Source organism: Hylaeus volcanicus, chromosome 1 (genome assembly GCF_026283585.1).
Source record: "Hylaeus volcanicus isolate JK05 chromosome 1, UHH_iyHylVolc1.0_haploid, whole genome shotgun sequence".
In the NCBI taxonomy this organism is placed as follows: domain Eukaryota; kingdom Metazoa; phylum Arthropoda; class Insecta; order Hymenoptera; family Colletidae; genus Hylaeus; species Hylaeus volcanicus.
The window spans coordinates 2062755-2077607 of NC_071976.1; the positions used below are offsets into that span (position 1 = coordinate 2062755).

The 14853-nt window shown below is 42.1% G+C and overlaps 1 protein-coding gene and 1 non-coding gene across 2 annotated transcripts; both read right to left on the bottom strand.

Annotated features, from left to right (window-relative positions):
• Window positions 1-93: 93 nt before the first annotated feature.
• LOC128881236 (synaptic vesicle glycoprotein 2B) lies at window positions 94-14701 on the bottom strand. The gene is made up of 10 exons (XM_054132076.1): window positions 14546-14701; window positions 2861-3099; window positions 2658-2717; window positions 2490-2573; window positions 2059-2383; window positions 1813-1934; window positions 1482-1720; window positions 878-1319; window positions 468-755; window positions 94-403 (listed from the first exon to the last, which is right to left on the bottom strand). The coding sequence occupies exons 2-10, from the start codon at window positions 2895-2897 to the stop codon at window positions 348-350; spliced, it is 1653 nt and encodes a 550-aa protein (XP_053988051.1). The 5' UTR covers window positions 2898-3099; window positions 14546-14701; the 3' UTR covers window positions 94-347.
• On the bottom strand, window positions 4812-4884 carry Trnar-ucg (transfer RNA arginine (anticodon UCG)). The gene has a single exon. It is a non-coding gene; the product is annotated as a tRNA-Arg (tRNA).
• Window positions 14702-14853: the final 152 nt, after the last annotated feature.

Consider the following 14853-nt stretch of genomic DNA (forward strand, 5'->3'; position numbering starts at 1 on the left):
TTTCAATTATGAGTATACGAGGACACACAACATACGACAATAACGATTGTGCGGGAATGCGATCGAAGAACGACATAAAAAAAGTACATAACGAAACTTTACATTCGTATTTTATTATTCTTTTTTTTTTTTTTTTTAATTTACCCTGCTATTTGTTGTGAAGTCTAATATTATTTCTTTATTGGCCGTTTGAACTTGATATGCAAAATGGGAATGTGGAGCTCGATTACTGGAATATGGGCAGATGTACGCGCGTAGATGTGCTACTTTAAAACGGCGAAAGTTTCCTTAAAAAATGAGTATATAACTGTACATCGATTTAGGTCTGATGTAATTTTCCACCGGTGTCAAGAAAGTGGTTCCCGCGTTGTATTTGGTAAGAATAAGCACAGTAATCCTCCCCCTAAAAAATAAAAGAAATTATATTTCGTTCACTTCGAAACATGATCGAAGATAACGGAACCAACCAATTAGGAGAGCAGCAACTATGAAAGTTGGTGCTGGACAATACATGTCCAGAAGTTGAGCTATAACGATGTTTCCAATAATTCCACCTAAACGTGCCGCGACCATAGAAATAGCTATTCCGGTCGCCCGAAGATGTGTTGGGAAAACCTCGGTTATCAGACAGTCCAATGCCGCATTTCCACAGCTTATCACACCGCTGAAGAAAGCCGAAACAATCAGGTTGTGGTGCTTATTATACACGAAGTACAACCCTATCGAACACAGTCCCGATGAAAGCGTACTAAACACTGCAAACAAATTTCTCATGAAATTCGGAACATAACAAGTATAATTGCGCTATCATCTTTCAACGCTTATACAGATAAAATACAGCTTCGAATCTTTAAGGGTCTTCGAACACGTTACGTACCAAGGAAGAATTTGCGACCAAGACGATCCATTCCCAAAACGGCGACGATATTTGCAGGAATGGCGGATGCAACCGTGATCAGCGATTCCAAGAAGACGGAGGCACCGATCTTGTCCGAACAAAGAGTCTCCACATTCTGAGAACCCTTTTGAACGACGTAATCGGTGACCTGGCATATAGAAGCGACCTCACCAGGATGATCGCGATGAAACTCGTCGAAACGATTGAACAATTCGGGGAACCACATCATCAGACCGTAATAACCGATGTGAAAGGTGAAGTTGATAATGATGGAGATGATGGTGAAGCGAAGAATCGGCGAGATGAAGAGTTGTTTACTGTTATATACGATGTCGCTGAGCATTGTTTTGCATTTATTCTTCTCGACGCCAATCTTTGCCGGTTCGGGCACTTGAAAGTCATCGAGAATCAATTCTTTAACCTGTGGAAGAAACTTAAAATTTGATTCTCTTCTTTTGCTGGCGAAGAAGCTAGCTGCAATGCGGGTGAAACGTCGGAAAACGTGGTTGACGCTTTCAAGCCTCGATTAGTAGGTATCTATGAAGTATATATATATATACACATGTAAGAATCATGTATTTACCGTGTAACTGTCACGCGGTTTGCCAGTGTTAATGGCATATATCCCGCGAAAGATGTCGAGGGCCTCCTCGTATTTTCCGCAGGATAAGAGGTATTTGGGGGATTCAGGGAGCAGCAGGAGCAGCCCCGCGACGATAAACGACGGAGCAGCGCAGATCAGCAGGAAGATTCGCCAAGAATTGTATGTGAACGCCTCGCTCACGATACCAATGTCGTTAGGGATGATCGTCCATGCCAAACCTGCGAAATGAAGGACGACGCAAGGTTTTATTAATCCTTTACCGCATACAGTAAACTCCTGGTAGACTTGTTATTATATTTAGGAAACCGACCAGCAACGAAGAGGTTCCCAAGCGTCCAGAAGGCAGCCATGAAAGACAGCATCGAACCTCGCTTAGACTTTGGCTGGAACTCAGCAAAGTATGACCAGATGACAGGTCCACTGCCTCCAAGACTAAAACAGGAGGAAGTACAGAGATCTGATTAAAAGAAATACCATCAGAGAAGATATTTAAGCTGTTCGCTAGATCTATGGTGTCTATTCAATGAGGACATTCGAGTGGAAATGATTTTCTTACGCAGCGCCGTTGAGAAAACGGAAGAACATGAAGAGTTCATAGGACTGGCTGAAGCTGGAGGCCACGATGCACAGAGCGTTCGTGAACGAGATGGCGATGAGGACCTTGCGACGACCTAGGGCATCCGCGACGGAGCCCCAAGCGTACGCGCCGGCCATCATGCCAATGAAGATGATCGAATTGAGCCATCCCTTGGCTTGGGTATCGAGTTTCAGATCACATTGTGCACTCGGGAGGATGAAGGACATGGAGATCACGTCCATCTCCTCGCTGGTGCTGACGAACCCGCATACCGTGAGGAGGAAGTAGTGGAATTTGCCATAGTCTGAAACGAAAACGAAAACAGTAGGTAGACTCTGAGTACAGACTTCGAAGTTTGGTGGAATTAGTTTATAGACGATAGACAGCGTTTGCTAGAGGTCCATAATTACCGGTAAGTTCAATGGCCTTCTCAAAGTCAGCTTTAACGCAGGATCCTTTCTCGGGATCTAGGGTCTTGCCCTTAGTTCCAATACCTGCGAAATTACAACGTCAAGAAATTAAAAATCACGTATTTAATAATAATCTTTCCTGAATATAATGTTCATGCATTCGCTTACGGGCAAGTTCGAGATCCTTGGAGCCACAGCCGTTTAGCCGCTCGTCTTTTACATCACACTCTGAAATAGAAAGAGTTCGAGTATGGCAGGGATTCACTGGCTTCGCGCGAGGCAGGAATTAATCGTGTATAGTTTAGCTTAATATACAAGATCTGATATATTTCGTAGCAGTTAGAAACAAGAATGAAAAGACATATACGTACTATGATTGTGCTTTGAGCCAGGTTCACTCTCTACCATTCTACGATATCGGCGCAGTTGGGTGAATCTGGCTTGGTGATAGGGTCAGATGAGAAATCTTCGTGCTCGACGATGGGCTTCAATCGATATTAAATTGATCTTGTTCTTGTGGATTGCTGGATCTCGGCGAACTCTTCCTGCTGAATCTGCGCTGATCTGCTGCTGCTCGTCGGCGGGGCTAGGTTCTGCGCTCACTTGCGAACTAAAACACGCCGTAAAAACAGATTTATGGTTATAACCCTTTTTTTCATAGAAGTATACGTCGATCGCGAAAATCCTCAATTAATGGCAGTCAACCGTTGGAACAACGATAGACGTGGATGTATTTTGAAAACAAAAAATTAAGTTATTCGCTGTTTGCTAGGCGCCCTTCATACCCACGATGTTGCAATAACAGTCTCATTAACTCGAGGACCAAGATATAATTCTCTATGATGCGAATCACGTCCCGTTTGCAAATCGCTTTGTAAGCAGACTCTATTGTCGTCTCCTTCGTCGGGATGCTTCCAAATCGTTGCCTTTCAGATCGCTACGACCCACGCCCATTATCAGTGCAATTATGAATTGGCCCTACTTAACCCCTCGATATTGATTTCAAACACGTGATCCCGTCCCGTTATAGGATCGTACGTTTCCATGTAAAAACAGACAAACGCTCCCTCGATCCTCCTTCGCCCGAGATTAACGCCTGTTCTGAACCACGATCGATCATTCGTATGCCTCGTAGAGGATCGTTTAATGCAATTGAGTGTCCAAGCAACGCGCGATCTGCAAGATGCGAATCTTCAACAGTCTCGGGAGAAAATGTTAACTTTGTAGAAATTTTCACGAACTTTAGTCTCGCAGCCAATGCGTTGAAGGGACACAGGATACAATTTGAACCCTATCTGGGACACGCTCGGGCCAGTTTTTGATCGTTCAGCCGAACAATCGTAGTAACTTCTATCGGTGTTCGGTGAACCGTGCCACGAGGTCGGTGATTGATAGCCAATGAACCGTGACACGAGTACACGTACCTTAAAAAGACCCAGCATAGCGAATATCAGTGTATCGCTCGATTTTGTTAGTATCAACTATGAATGTATAATAAGGGGATACAGAATCCTTCGAAGATGATCCGCTCCTAGTTCGACCTTCTACGATTCTCAACGCAGAAACAGTTGTTCAAGTTTATGAAGAAATCCTTGGTCGTAATTTAACCATTCAAGAAATTTCTGACGAGATAAACATCTCTGGTTTATGGCGAGCAATTATAACTAGATGATCTTGGCACGACGGCCATTCAATTGAGAAAATCTTGCTTGGAAAACGATTACTGCATTCTCTCTATTCTGCACGTGGACGTAGTAAAAATGTCGATTCCGCGTGAAATTACAAATACGCGACCTTGATTCACAGCTGACTGCGCCCGTTTAACACATAAACGAACCATGGTATGATCACTTTAATTATTACGTGTTCCCACAATTCTATTATGTTCGACGGAACGAGCCGTCATACGTAACAGTTGATGTTGCGCACAGGTTTCTCGCTACCTTTGGCTGAACAAAATCTCGTAAACCTCGAGAAGAGCATTGTCATGGATGATGAGAGATCAAGTTATGTTTATATTCGAGAAACGATCGGACTCGATAAGTTAGAAAAAGATTCTTTCGATAGTAACAGAGAATATATATGTTTTCAATCATAAAAACATAATCTTTACTTTGTTGAGAAATATCATTGCACCCTTTGCTTTCAGTTTTAACTCTGCTATGTTAAAATCTATGTTCAGTTGGTATACAGAAGTTTCCTCGCGGTCGAATACTTTACCGGGTCGATACAATTGAAAAAAACAATTGTTTTCATACGAAATAGCATCTAAAGGGAGTCGAGCATACAAAAGAAAATTTGGGAGGAAAAAAAATGAATCATCGACCGTGACAGGACTCGAACCTGCAATCTTCGGATCCGAAGTCCGACGCCTTATCCGTTAGGCCACACGGTCGTTGAAGGGTAGTTTTTTGAAATTGGTATTTCATAGTTGTACAATTAATCACCCTCCATACCATTTCTTGCAAAATGAGCTTATCGTCCAAATATTAATTCATGAGGATACCTTGACACTTAAAAAACATTATCGTCATTGCTACTTAGTTTCGTTCGTAGCGATTAAGCAATATGAAGATCATAAATTTTGATCGTGTTTCACAATATTTTATTAGTTTAACGATACTTATTTATTTTTATGCAAATACTGCTTGATTTGCATAGTATTTATTATCATGCCACTTTCCTCACTTCACCGCATTACCACTTGAAATATTATTTTATTTGTGGAAGTGAGAAATTTTGCGCAAAAAGATTGATTCAATACCTTGACCAGTTATGTTGGAGACCCTGAAGGCTCAACGACGTAATTGCAAGGCAGGCGTGTCGTGGCTTAATGCCGTTCTAGAAAACGACTGAATATTAGCAGACATTGACGGACTTCCTGTACCAAATACTCGCTAAATAGACGACATCACGCTTGTCTCTTCAAAACTTTCCACGGGTTACGCGAATCACGATCGTGCGAAACATTTATTCGCGAACTGACATCCTCGTTCGCTAGGGAAGCGTTTTAAATACGTTAATTACGAAGGTGAAATGATAAAGTTAACAAAGCACATTAAAAAAAAAAAATGAACATGATGATAAAACACAATTTTAAGAAAGTGCGATATAGGCTTCTTCACTATTTGTTGTTAGCAGCAAGCCAAATCCAGAATAGCAGTTGTGGATTTCCATGAAAAATCGGTCACGATACAATAATAATGCGTGCAATTGCAGCACCTTTTAAAAGGTATAAATAGTTTGCGATGGCGCATTGAGGTCGTTGCACGGCACGGTGTAATTAACTACATCGGTTAAATTGTCAATTATCCGTTGTGAAATTGAGTTCAACGATCCGTCCAATGTAATCGCGATCTCCAACGATGCGCTAGCGCAGGTGCAACGCGTGCATCGTTGCACTCGAATGCAAACAACTTTGCTCCGGCAGGCTTTTCCCTCTGCAGTCATTTTTCTTAACTATGAAAAGTTCAAAAGTCCTAGTATTAAACTGTAACAAGCATTTTGGAGATGCAGATCGTTCTCGGCGTTTTCCAAAACATTTTTCTTTAAAATGACCGTTCGTTTGAAGTAAAGTTTTTTTCTTCATAAAGAGGCACTTGACAAAATTTTTTTAGGAACAACTGGTAAAAATCCACTTTAACGTGTGTTTAACAGGAAATGAATTGACGAGGTTGATCAATATTTATACAGATGACGAGTTACAAATATCCTTATCAGTCGCGACTGACGTCTTGTGTTACCACCGTTGTGTCCTAATGTGTTTTCCTTGCTTTTGTAACGGTCTTTGCACTAATAATGGAGCGAGATAAGCAACAGCTATTATTTCAAAGAAAGTACTACTAAGATAAAAAAAAAAGGCATATAATGGATTATGAACAATTGTTAGCGGTAGCTATTTAACTTGGAAAAATTTAAGTTGAATTTATTTCTACCTCGGGTTTAAACGACACCTGAGAACCACCGATTTAAGCGGAACTACTTATTAGGACCTGAACTTAATGAAAATGTGGAAGTACTCGTTCTGAAAATGGTAAAGGTCGATCTAAGAACGTTGGATCTGATTGGACAGCCTTCGCGTTCTTCCTATAACTATAAAAGGATGCAAAGGTTGTGATGGTTTAGTGTTAAAGTACTTGAAGTGATTTACACGCCAGGAAATAAATTTAAATAAGCCACACTCACATGCACACCGACGTTTCCAAAATCACAGACGAAGCGGGACCAGTCGTAATCAGCAACGACGAAGGGAATATAACTCTCCCACGGAGCCAGTTCTAAAGCAAGGAAAAAGTAAGCAAGAGCACAACGAAATGGCGAAAATGATAAGCGAAACCTAAAGGTTGGAGAAACTTCGAGACCTTGAAAGAACACCAAGGTATCCCAGAGAACGAAAAAGCTGACCTAGAGGCTAAAGAAGGAGCCAATAATATTGCAAAACATGACCTATCGATTTCACTTGGACGTTTAAAGAAACAGCTAAGAAATTGCATGAAATGGGTACGAAAATAGAAAACAGAGAGGAAACCTCAGCCCATGAATGACGTTGCCACTAAAAATTATTTTTTAATTATTTCGAATTTCTTTGCAACCTCTACAGCTTTGTCTTATCTCTAAAATAAATAAATTCGAAGGAATAGAAATTTGAACGAGGTTCGTTAGGCTGAAAGGTCTCAGCTGAGCTTCGTCGATCGCTGGATCGTTCGCCAGGACACGGGAGCTCGACAATCGCTGGCGGAGGTTTTCGATCGAGCGTCGAGTATCGTTCGCGATCGCGGATCGAACGGTAGCAAAGAGGAAACGAGGTCAAGCTGCTCTCGAAAGCTCTAATCGGCGTGTCAAGCGTGTGGCACTGAAAGTAAAGCGGTTTGTGTAATTATCATCAGTCTCGCAAGGACATAATAATCAGTCTCGTTGCCGACAAATTTACCAAAGAGAACGGGGGGAAGGGGAGGCGGCGGTGCCATCGCTGAAAAGCGGTGTCATCACACTCGTTAAGATTGGTTCGCACCACGAGCACCGCGACTAATTGACGCGTTTTCGACAAATGTTTCACCGATTACTTAGTTACCACGATCGTGGCACGTGTCCTGGACGGATCCTTTTAACTCTGTACGATCCAACTCCGCGACGTACCCTGCGAGGCAGCGTTGCGTTTTATTCTAACTGTCCAAATTTAAAAATGGAGCCAACTGGTTATGGTTAGGATATCTATTTGAAGTTCGGCAGAAATGAGCACGGAAGACATTAAAATGTATACAAATTGCGTACGCAGGCATTTTTATAAAAGTTGCTGCCCTTGTGTTCTCGAAACAATGTCGACAAATACTCCACCTCTGCCATTATCATTCGCGACAATGATCCATCGATAATGTTTAGCGCAATGGTGCAGTTACCGTGTTGTGTCTAAGAACTAATTTAATCGACAGATTGTCCGATTAAGCGAGACATGAATTTGAAGGACATCAACTTCTGACCACAACTTGTGTATTTTCAGTTGATAAACACATACGTGTACTGCATTATTCATAATTGTAAATGCTACCCCCCCCCCCTGAGAAAACGAGAGCAGTGTTTACAATCTTGTTTAAGAAATGATCTTAGTATCAATGTAGAGGTTTATTAGAAACATGTTACTAGTAAAACAATTAGTATCCAAACTTGTGAGTTCCAACGATAATTGAAACGCAAGTTCCGAAAGTAATGGCTGATATATTGCTGTTAAAAGAAAGACGAAACATCGCTAAAAATAAAATATTAATAAATGTATGTTTGTAAATAGTAACTGGTTGTGTGCCTTTGAATATTCCGCGACTGCATACCTGCGCGTTTTTATAAAAACTGCGCGAGTTGGAGTAGGAAAGTAAAGCGTAACGGCATAAATGATTTTGCAATTCAATAAATCAACGAAGGGGAATAGATACGCGACTTTTTAAAACGAGAAATTCCTCCCGCGAGAAAATCGTGCTTGTACAGTGTTAGATAGTAATTGTAATAGTTCGATAATGTACGATATTTATCAATGAACGACTTTACACAGAGTAATTAAAGCGATCGATAAACTGTATTTTGTTTGCATTAGTAATATACCGAAAATTAGTAGCAAGAACAAATAATAAATAATAAATATCAACGAACAATTTTTACTATACCAATGTACGGATTTGTCATGTCAGCAGATACGTATCTTCGATTAATATTTTAACGAACTATGGCCGAACCAATGTCCAAGCGTCTTTTTACATAGTTTTTGCTACGAGCGAGTATACTATTGCGTAGGTATTGAAGATTGAAGTTAATATATTCTTAATTATTAATAATAATGAAATGTTCTATCGATCCAAAGTCCAGAGTGTTTTATAAGGATTGCGGAAAATTATCTTACTCACTTCTGGGCCACAACGATAGGATCACCTTGGTCGACTCTTCCTCGGGTTTCGATAGATCGATCGCACTTGGTGAACACGCGGAGATCGCGAATGTCATAGAGCCAGCACGTACTTCACAAGAACGTGGCAAACTATGATAGAAGTTATCAATGAACGAACTCCTTCAGCGCAAGCGCATTTTCGTAGCTGCCGGTTTGTTTGCACGAGAAAATCATGGGAAAGAGAGTGAAAGCGACGCTCGATAAGGCGATAATCCTCCGTCGATCAAACTTTTCCTTTGTCAGAAGCCTCTGCCACGATTCTCGACACCAAGGCTATCGACACTCTCGCTGCCAATTCTCAGACTCATCGACTTCCTCTGGTAGCAAACTTGGACTCGATGAAGCTCCTTAGGGTTGGAGGTGTCCTGAATTTAGACTTCTCGTGGATGTAGAACTCTCTTCGAGTTGGATTTCGACTTTATTTGAATCTAGACCTCCCTTGGCTTTGAAATTGGACTTTTTCTTCTTCCTGGCCTTGATCTTCTCTTCAAGTTGGACTTGGATTTCTCTCAGGCTTCCTTTATCTTTGAACTTTCCTTCGACTTGGAGAGCCCCAAGAAAAGAACCCGATGACAAAGTCGACAACCTCTGAACGCTTGGAGAGGATTCCTTTGGCAGCAACCGTCCCTTGGCGAGCGAACGTTGAAAGGGAGTTGATCTCGATGGTCACAAGTGGTCGTTTCGTTTGGCTTTCGACGCGTGGTTCTCGTTGGAATCGGTCGATGGTACGCCGAGAGTCAACATTTAATGGTTTGACCCGCGAGAGACGGTGCGTGGAAATGAAATGAGTGTCGGAGCATTGAAGCGCTAAAAGCTACCTGCCACCTCCCACTAACTATCACGGTAGTGGTTCGTCGGCTGTAAACGTTCCAGTGCGTTTCCTAGTCTTTCCAGTAACAAGACGACGACGACGACGACCATGAAGGGGTATGCCCTGGTTGCTCCGCTCGAGTCGCCTTTAAGGACACGTCGATCCTTTGACACTTTTCAGACCGGTGTTATTTGAATTGCAGCGCCACGTTTATTATGATAATGTAAACATCGTGGCACAACGCGGCCAGAACGTGATGGCGCACCTAACATTCTTCCGTGTTTCTTATAATCAAGGGGAGAAAAAGTTCTAGGTACGCAGCGGTGGCCTCTGGACAGATTAAGATCACCTAAACCAGAGAATTTGTCCTAAAGGACTTCTACGCGAGCCTAAACATCGAGGTTTTCTTGTTCTATATTTTTGAAAGTTTTCTTAAACCCCGACTAAATTATCCCGAAGAGTGGCTTTAATCTTTAAACAATATATTTTCAAGAACGATCTTGCGGCAACTGGTAAACAAACGTCTCAATTTACGCTGATGATGCGCCACGAATTATTGACCTTGTTTCGTCGGTTAGTTGGTATTCGTACGCGAACGTGTAAACAACGATAAGTTGTAAATAATTTAGAAATGCGTGTAGCAAGACTCGAAACGTCCTTCTAGGATCGAAAGAAAGTAAGAATAATTTATAATTATAACATCTAGCGAAGAACCGTGTACGTTAACCTGTGAATGGCGTAATTTCTTGATCATTAACATTCACGTATGCGCAGTTAATAAATGATATGAGTGATTTTATGTATCTTGCGACATAACAAATGCTAATATGCCATAATTTATACTAATACGAATATCGTGGTACCAGTACCAGTCGTTTGTTGTGCCGGTGGTACAAGCCCATTTAAATTGTTAGAAGAAAGAGGAAAGTGGAAAAAACGTACTGTTTACCAATGGAAAGATGCGAGTGATTAAACCTGATGCTGAAATCATTTCATATTTTCACGGTACTAGGACAGAAGAACCATTCTTAAGTCGCTGCTAAATGGAAGAGAGTTACGTAACGATACAGGCAGAAATTGACTTCCATGCCAGAACAGATGTTAAGTTTTCATTCAACCAGATGAACGACAAGTACACAGCTTGGGCTGTTTAAACGAGAACGCTTAGATACTCGATGGATACATCGATTACTTTCAGCTGAAAATCACATAGAATTGATTCAGAAAATACAAAATAATAATTGTAGAAATTTCTTTGGTTCCTTTCATAGCGAAACGATGTTTTTTACTTCATCTTGCCACGCCATACTTTACTGAGACGCGTTCTGTAGTACCCGTGTTACCAGTTACCACTGGCAGCAGTCAGACGATTTAAATGGCGTAGTAATATCATAATCGTCCCTGTTCAAAGTGCTAAATCGGCGTTTCTTACCAACTACCAACTCTCTTCCTTTTGATGGCCGAGCAGAAATGAGTTACGCTTCTAGCTCGTTCTACGCGAGCCTGGGGCAGATTTACGATCCTATAATTGTGATCGTATTTGACCAGTTAAGAATTAATGAAGTTGCGGTTAGTTAATCAGAGATGAAATTGTTTCCTCGTGCGGATTAATTTTATCGGTGAGGAGTTCCATTCGACCAGACGAACAGCGACGAGTACTTGGACTGCTTAAATATATTTAAGAAGACTCGAATACTTCCATTGTTTGTGGATACATGAACAAATTTCAATATAAACAAATATGCACCGAAGAGACTATATGCCAATAAAATCCAATGGAAAAAGATAATAAGAAATAAAGGCATTAGTACTTCGCTGTATATATGCACAAGCTGAATAACAGTGGTGTAATTTATACAAAGCACTCGTCAATGAAAACAAGAGTTGTATGTTTCACTGACGCTATGTACATCGATGTATTAAGGCAGATGTCCCGCAGCGAATTCGTCATTTCTTGACCTATTAATTTGCGAGACAAAGTATGGTTGATGATGGCGGGAAACTGTGATTCCTCGTGTAAGGTAATATGAAAAATGGAAATACATATATGTCGACCTCGGCGTCACTAGAGCAAGGCTTATTCCATCTGTGCTCGAAGGACTGTGGCAATTTCTTGCGCCATCTTCTCCTTGTAAACACAATCGCTGCTGAACAAATTTCATTAGTAACAATTCAACCGAGGAAACAATATCACGAAAGAAAGTTTCGGTTTAATCGATTGGAGTGTCTAAAAAGCGAAATACTTATTGCTTGTTACATGCTTATTGCAACACGATAAGAAGAATGTATAGTTAAATCGTTTTAGTAGAATGCCAATGAGCAAACAAAAATTCCCCTGATCGAATGAACGTCACGAATAAATTGCTATGAAACTGATCGTCTGTTCGAGCCAAGTTTTGCCCATCTCTGCAATCGAACGAATTATGTCCAGCTTCTTACAACCCTGCGTAACACGTGTTCATCGTCGAGACCTTTAAAAGTGGTTTTAACCAGTTGCGTCTCTGAGAATAATACAATGCTCCAGTTTCCAATGTCCACGCGTGGCGATCCTGGATCTTTAATTACTGCAAATTCGCGCGGACAGCCTGATGCGCCGAAAGATTAACGTCGACACGCTGGATGACCCAGGACGCAGACGAGTAATCCTTCTGCGAGGTTTACCGCGTCAACTTACAAGTGATCGTTTTTTTTTTAGATATCAATGTAACGAAACAATAAGCTGCGGATAGCGTTAAACTCTTCAATTCGCGATGGTTCAATTACGCTACTTGTAACGAGGAACGATGGATACGACAAGCAATTGCCTTGCTTCGGAAAGGTCGGTTGCCGTCCTTCCTGGTGGATATGTATTCGAGAGGAAGACAATCGGCGCCTCCGGATCGGTTCTTTACTCCCTGTATCCCGGCTGGTGTAGTCCAGGCTCCCGGCGCAGTGCAGTAAGTCCAAAGCGCAGTGAAACGGATCGTGAGTTGGGTTGGCTCCTGGCGTGGGGTGTGGAGGACTGATTCGGAGGCATCGGTCGTCTTCCTCTCGAGTCCAGATCGAACAGGAGGAATCGGGACTGACTCAGTAGGTCCAGTTTCATGGTCGCGACGTGTCGCGATTTAGCTTCACCCCTCTTAGTTCGAATAATTATTTGGCAGAGTCAGACTTAGACTTTGGAAATTAAAGGCAGTTTGTCTTCTTTGATTTCCACGGTTTCGTAATTAGTATTAAGCTCGTTGACTCTATGTAGAGTATGCATCTACGTATGTATACCCTATATAGAGGAAGATCGAAGGAACTTTGATTTCTTCTATCTCCGGGTCTTCAGACGCAGCAACCTCCACGTGGTGAGACCTGGTAATCGGTATTATTCGCGACGAACAATCCTTCGAAAAGTGGAAAGTGGAAAAGTCGCTGAAAAGCCGGTAGCAACGTGGCGGCGCAGGCAAGCCGTTCGATGGAACTCAATTCGAGCGCGATATTGACGCGGCAAAGAGCCAAGGAACTAAATCAACCGAGACGATTAAATAGCGCACAATAAACGTGGTTGCACGTCTATCGCATGGTGTTCGCGCGCATTCTCCACTGGTCTCTAAGGCCGTTATGGATGACGCGAATAATCGGCTTTGCGGCGGGCTCGAGGCTCCTTTAAGTTGCGAGAAGGACGCGTATCGATAGCTCGCGCGAGCCATTAGTTTTCGTAAGCGAGTTCAATGGACTCGCCAATGGACTCCTAACCGATTTCTCCTCCAATTTCGCGCTAGTTTAAGGGTTTTAATTCTCGAAGACATCGATTACATTTGTAGTAGAACAGAGCGTAAACGATAACGCACAACTGCCATCAGGGCGTTCACGAAGGCGTACCCGCGGCCTTCGATCGACAATTGCGAATTGATCTGGCAAGCAAGAACAGCGTGTCCTCTCTGCCTTCAGCCCTTAAAACAACGCAATAAGATGAAAACCGCGGAGTATGCACAGAGAATTAAATCTGTTACGTTTCCTTCTAAAATTTTAATAAGAATTTCAGTACGGAAGCATAGAAAAATAGAATAGATTCTGTGTCCCGCGGAATATTCAATTATTCGCGTAAGAATTCCACGCGGTTTCGACGTAAGCCACGAGTAAATTAAACGAATCGTGGTCGCAGATTTTTGCTCCTCAAACATGATAACACGCAACAAGAGGAGAATAAATCTTTCAATTCGTGAAGGTTCGGTCACGTTATTTACAAGAAACTGCGCAAGAATTTCAGCGACTTCGCACGACACAAAGTATAAACACGTTGTACAAACAGCTCCTTCTCGAAATCGAAAATTCATGCTCCTTGCACGCGATAAGAAGAAAAATCAACTGCTCTCGGCAAGAAGTGCTTTAACTTCGCGCGATTCTACGCGAGAGGCAACACGGGAATTCCAACGACATCGAACTATTGATACTAAACGAAAACGATAAAATAAAGTTCTTTGTTGAACCCTTTCGCGATTATTAACATACACGTATCCCAGGAATTGTCTGAGGTCGTCTGAATTTGTTCGTTCCAACGGTGCGAAGTTTCTAAAGTGCTTGGCGATAAGTTCTATCGTAGAAGCGAAGCTTTTGAAATGTTAACAACTCGAAAGCTTCGAATAAAATTTGCTTCGCACTCTACTGGCACTATTACATCGACGTACACGACGAACCCCATAACTCAAAGTGATTTATGGTATCACGAAGCAAATGGACAAGATTTTGATCGCAAGCGTTTAACAAATTTTTTCACGAGTTCTCATTCCACGTTTGTTGTTCGCATCGGAATATATAAGTATAAAAAGAAGCATGTGTGCGACTTACGGTGTTCGGCTTGCCAAGTCCTGAGAAGTTGCCCGAATTGGGGGAACAACCGAGGTTCGACGGATGAGCGCAAACCTTATATAGGGGAGGCCACGAGGCACCAATATCCCCCACTCTGACAACACGCACACAATCGCGTCTTCATCTTGACAGACACGTTCTCATCTTGACACACGGATGCAACGTCGACGAAACATCATCGATGAGCCGTGGGATCACTCAAAAACGGAAATGATTTGCGAACATCGCGTTTGTCGCGAATTTTATCCTGTATTCTGTTCCCGGTGGAGAAATACGAGGAACACGGC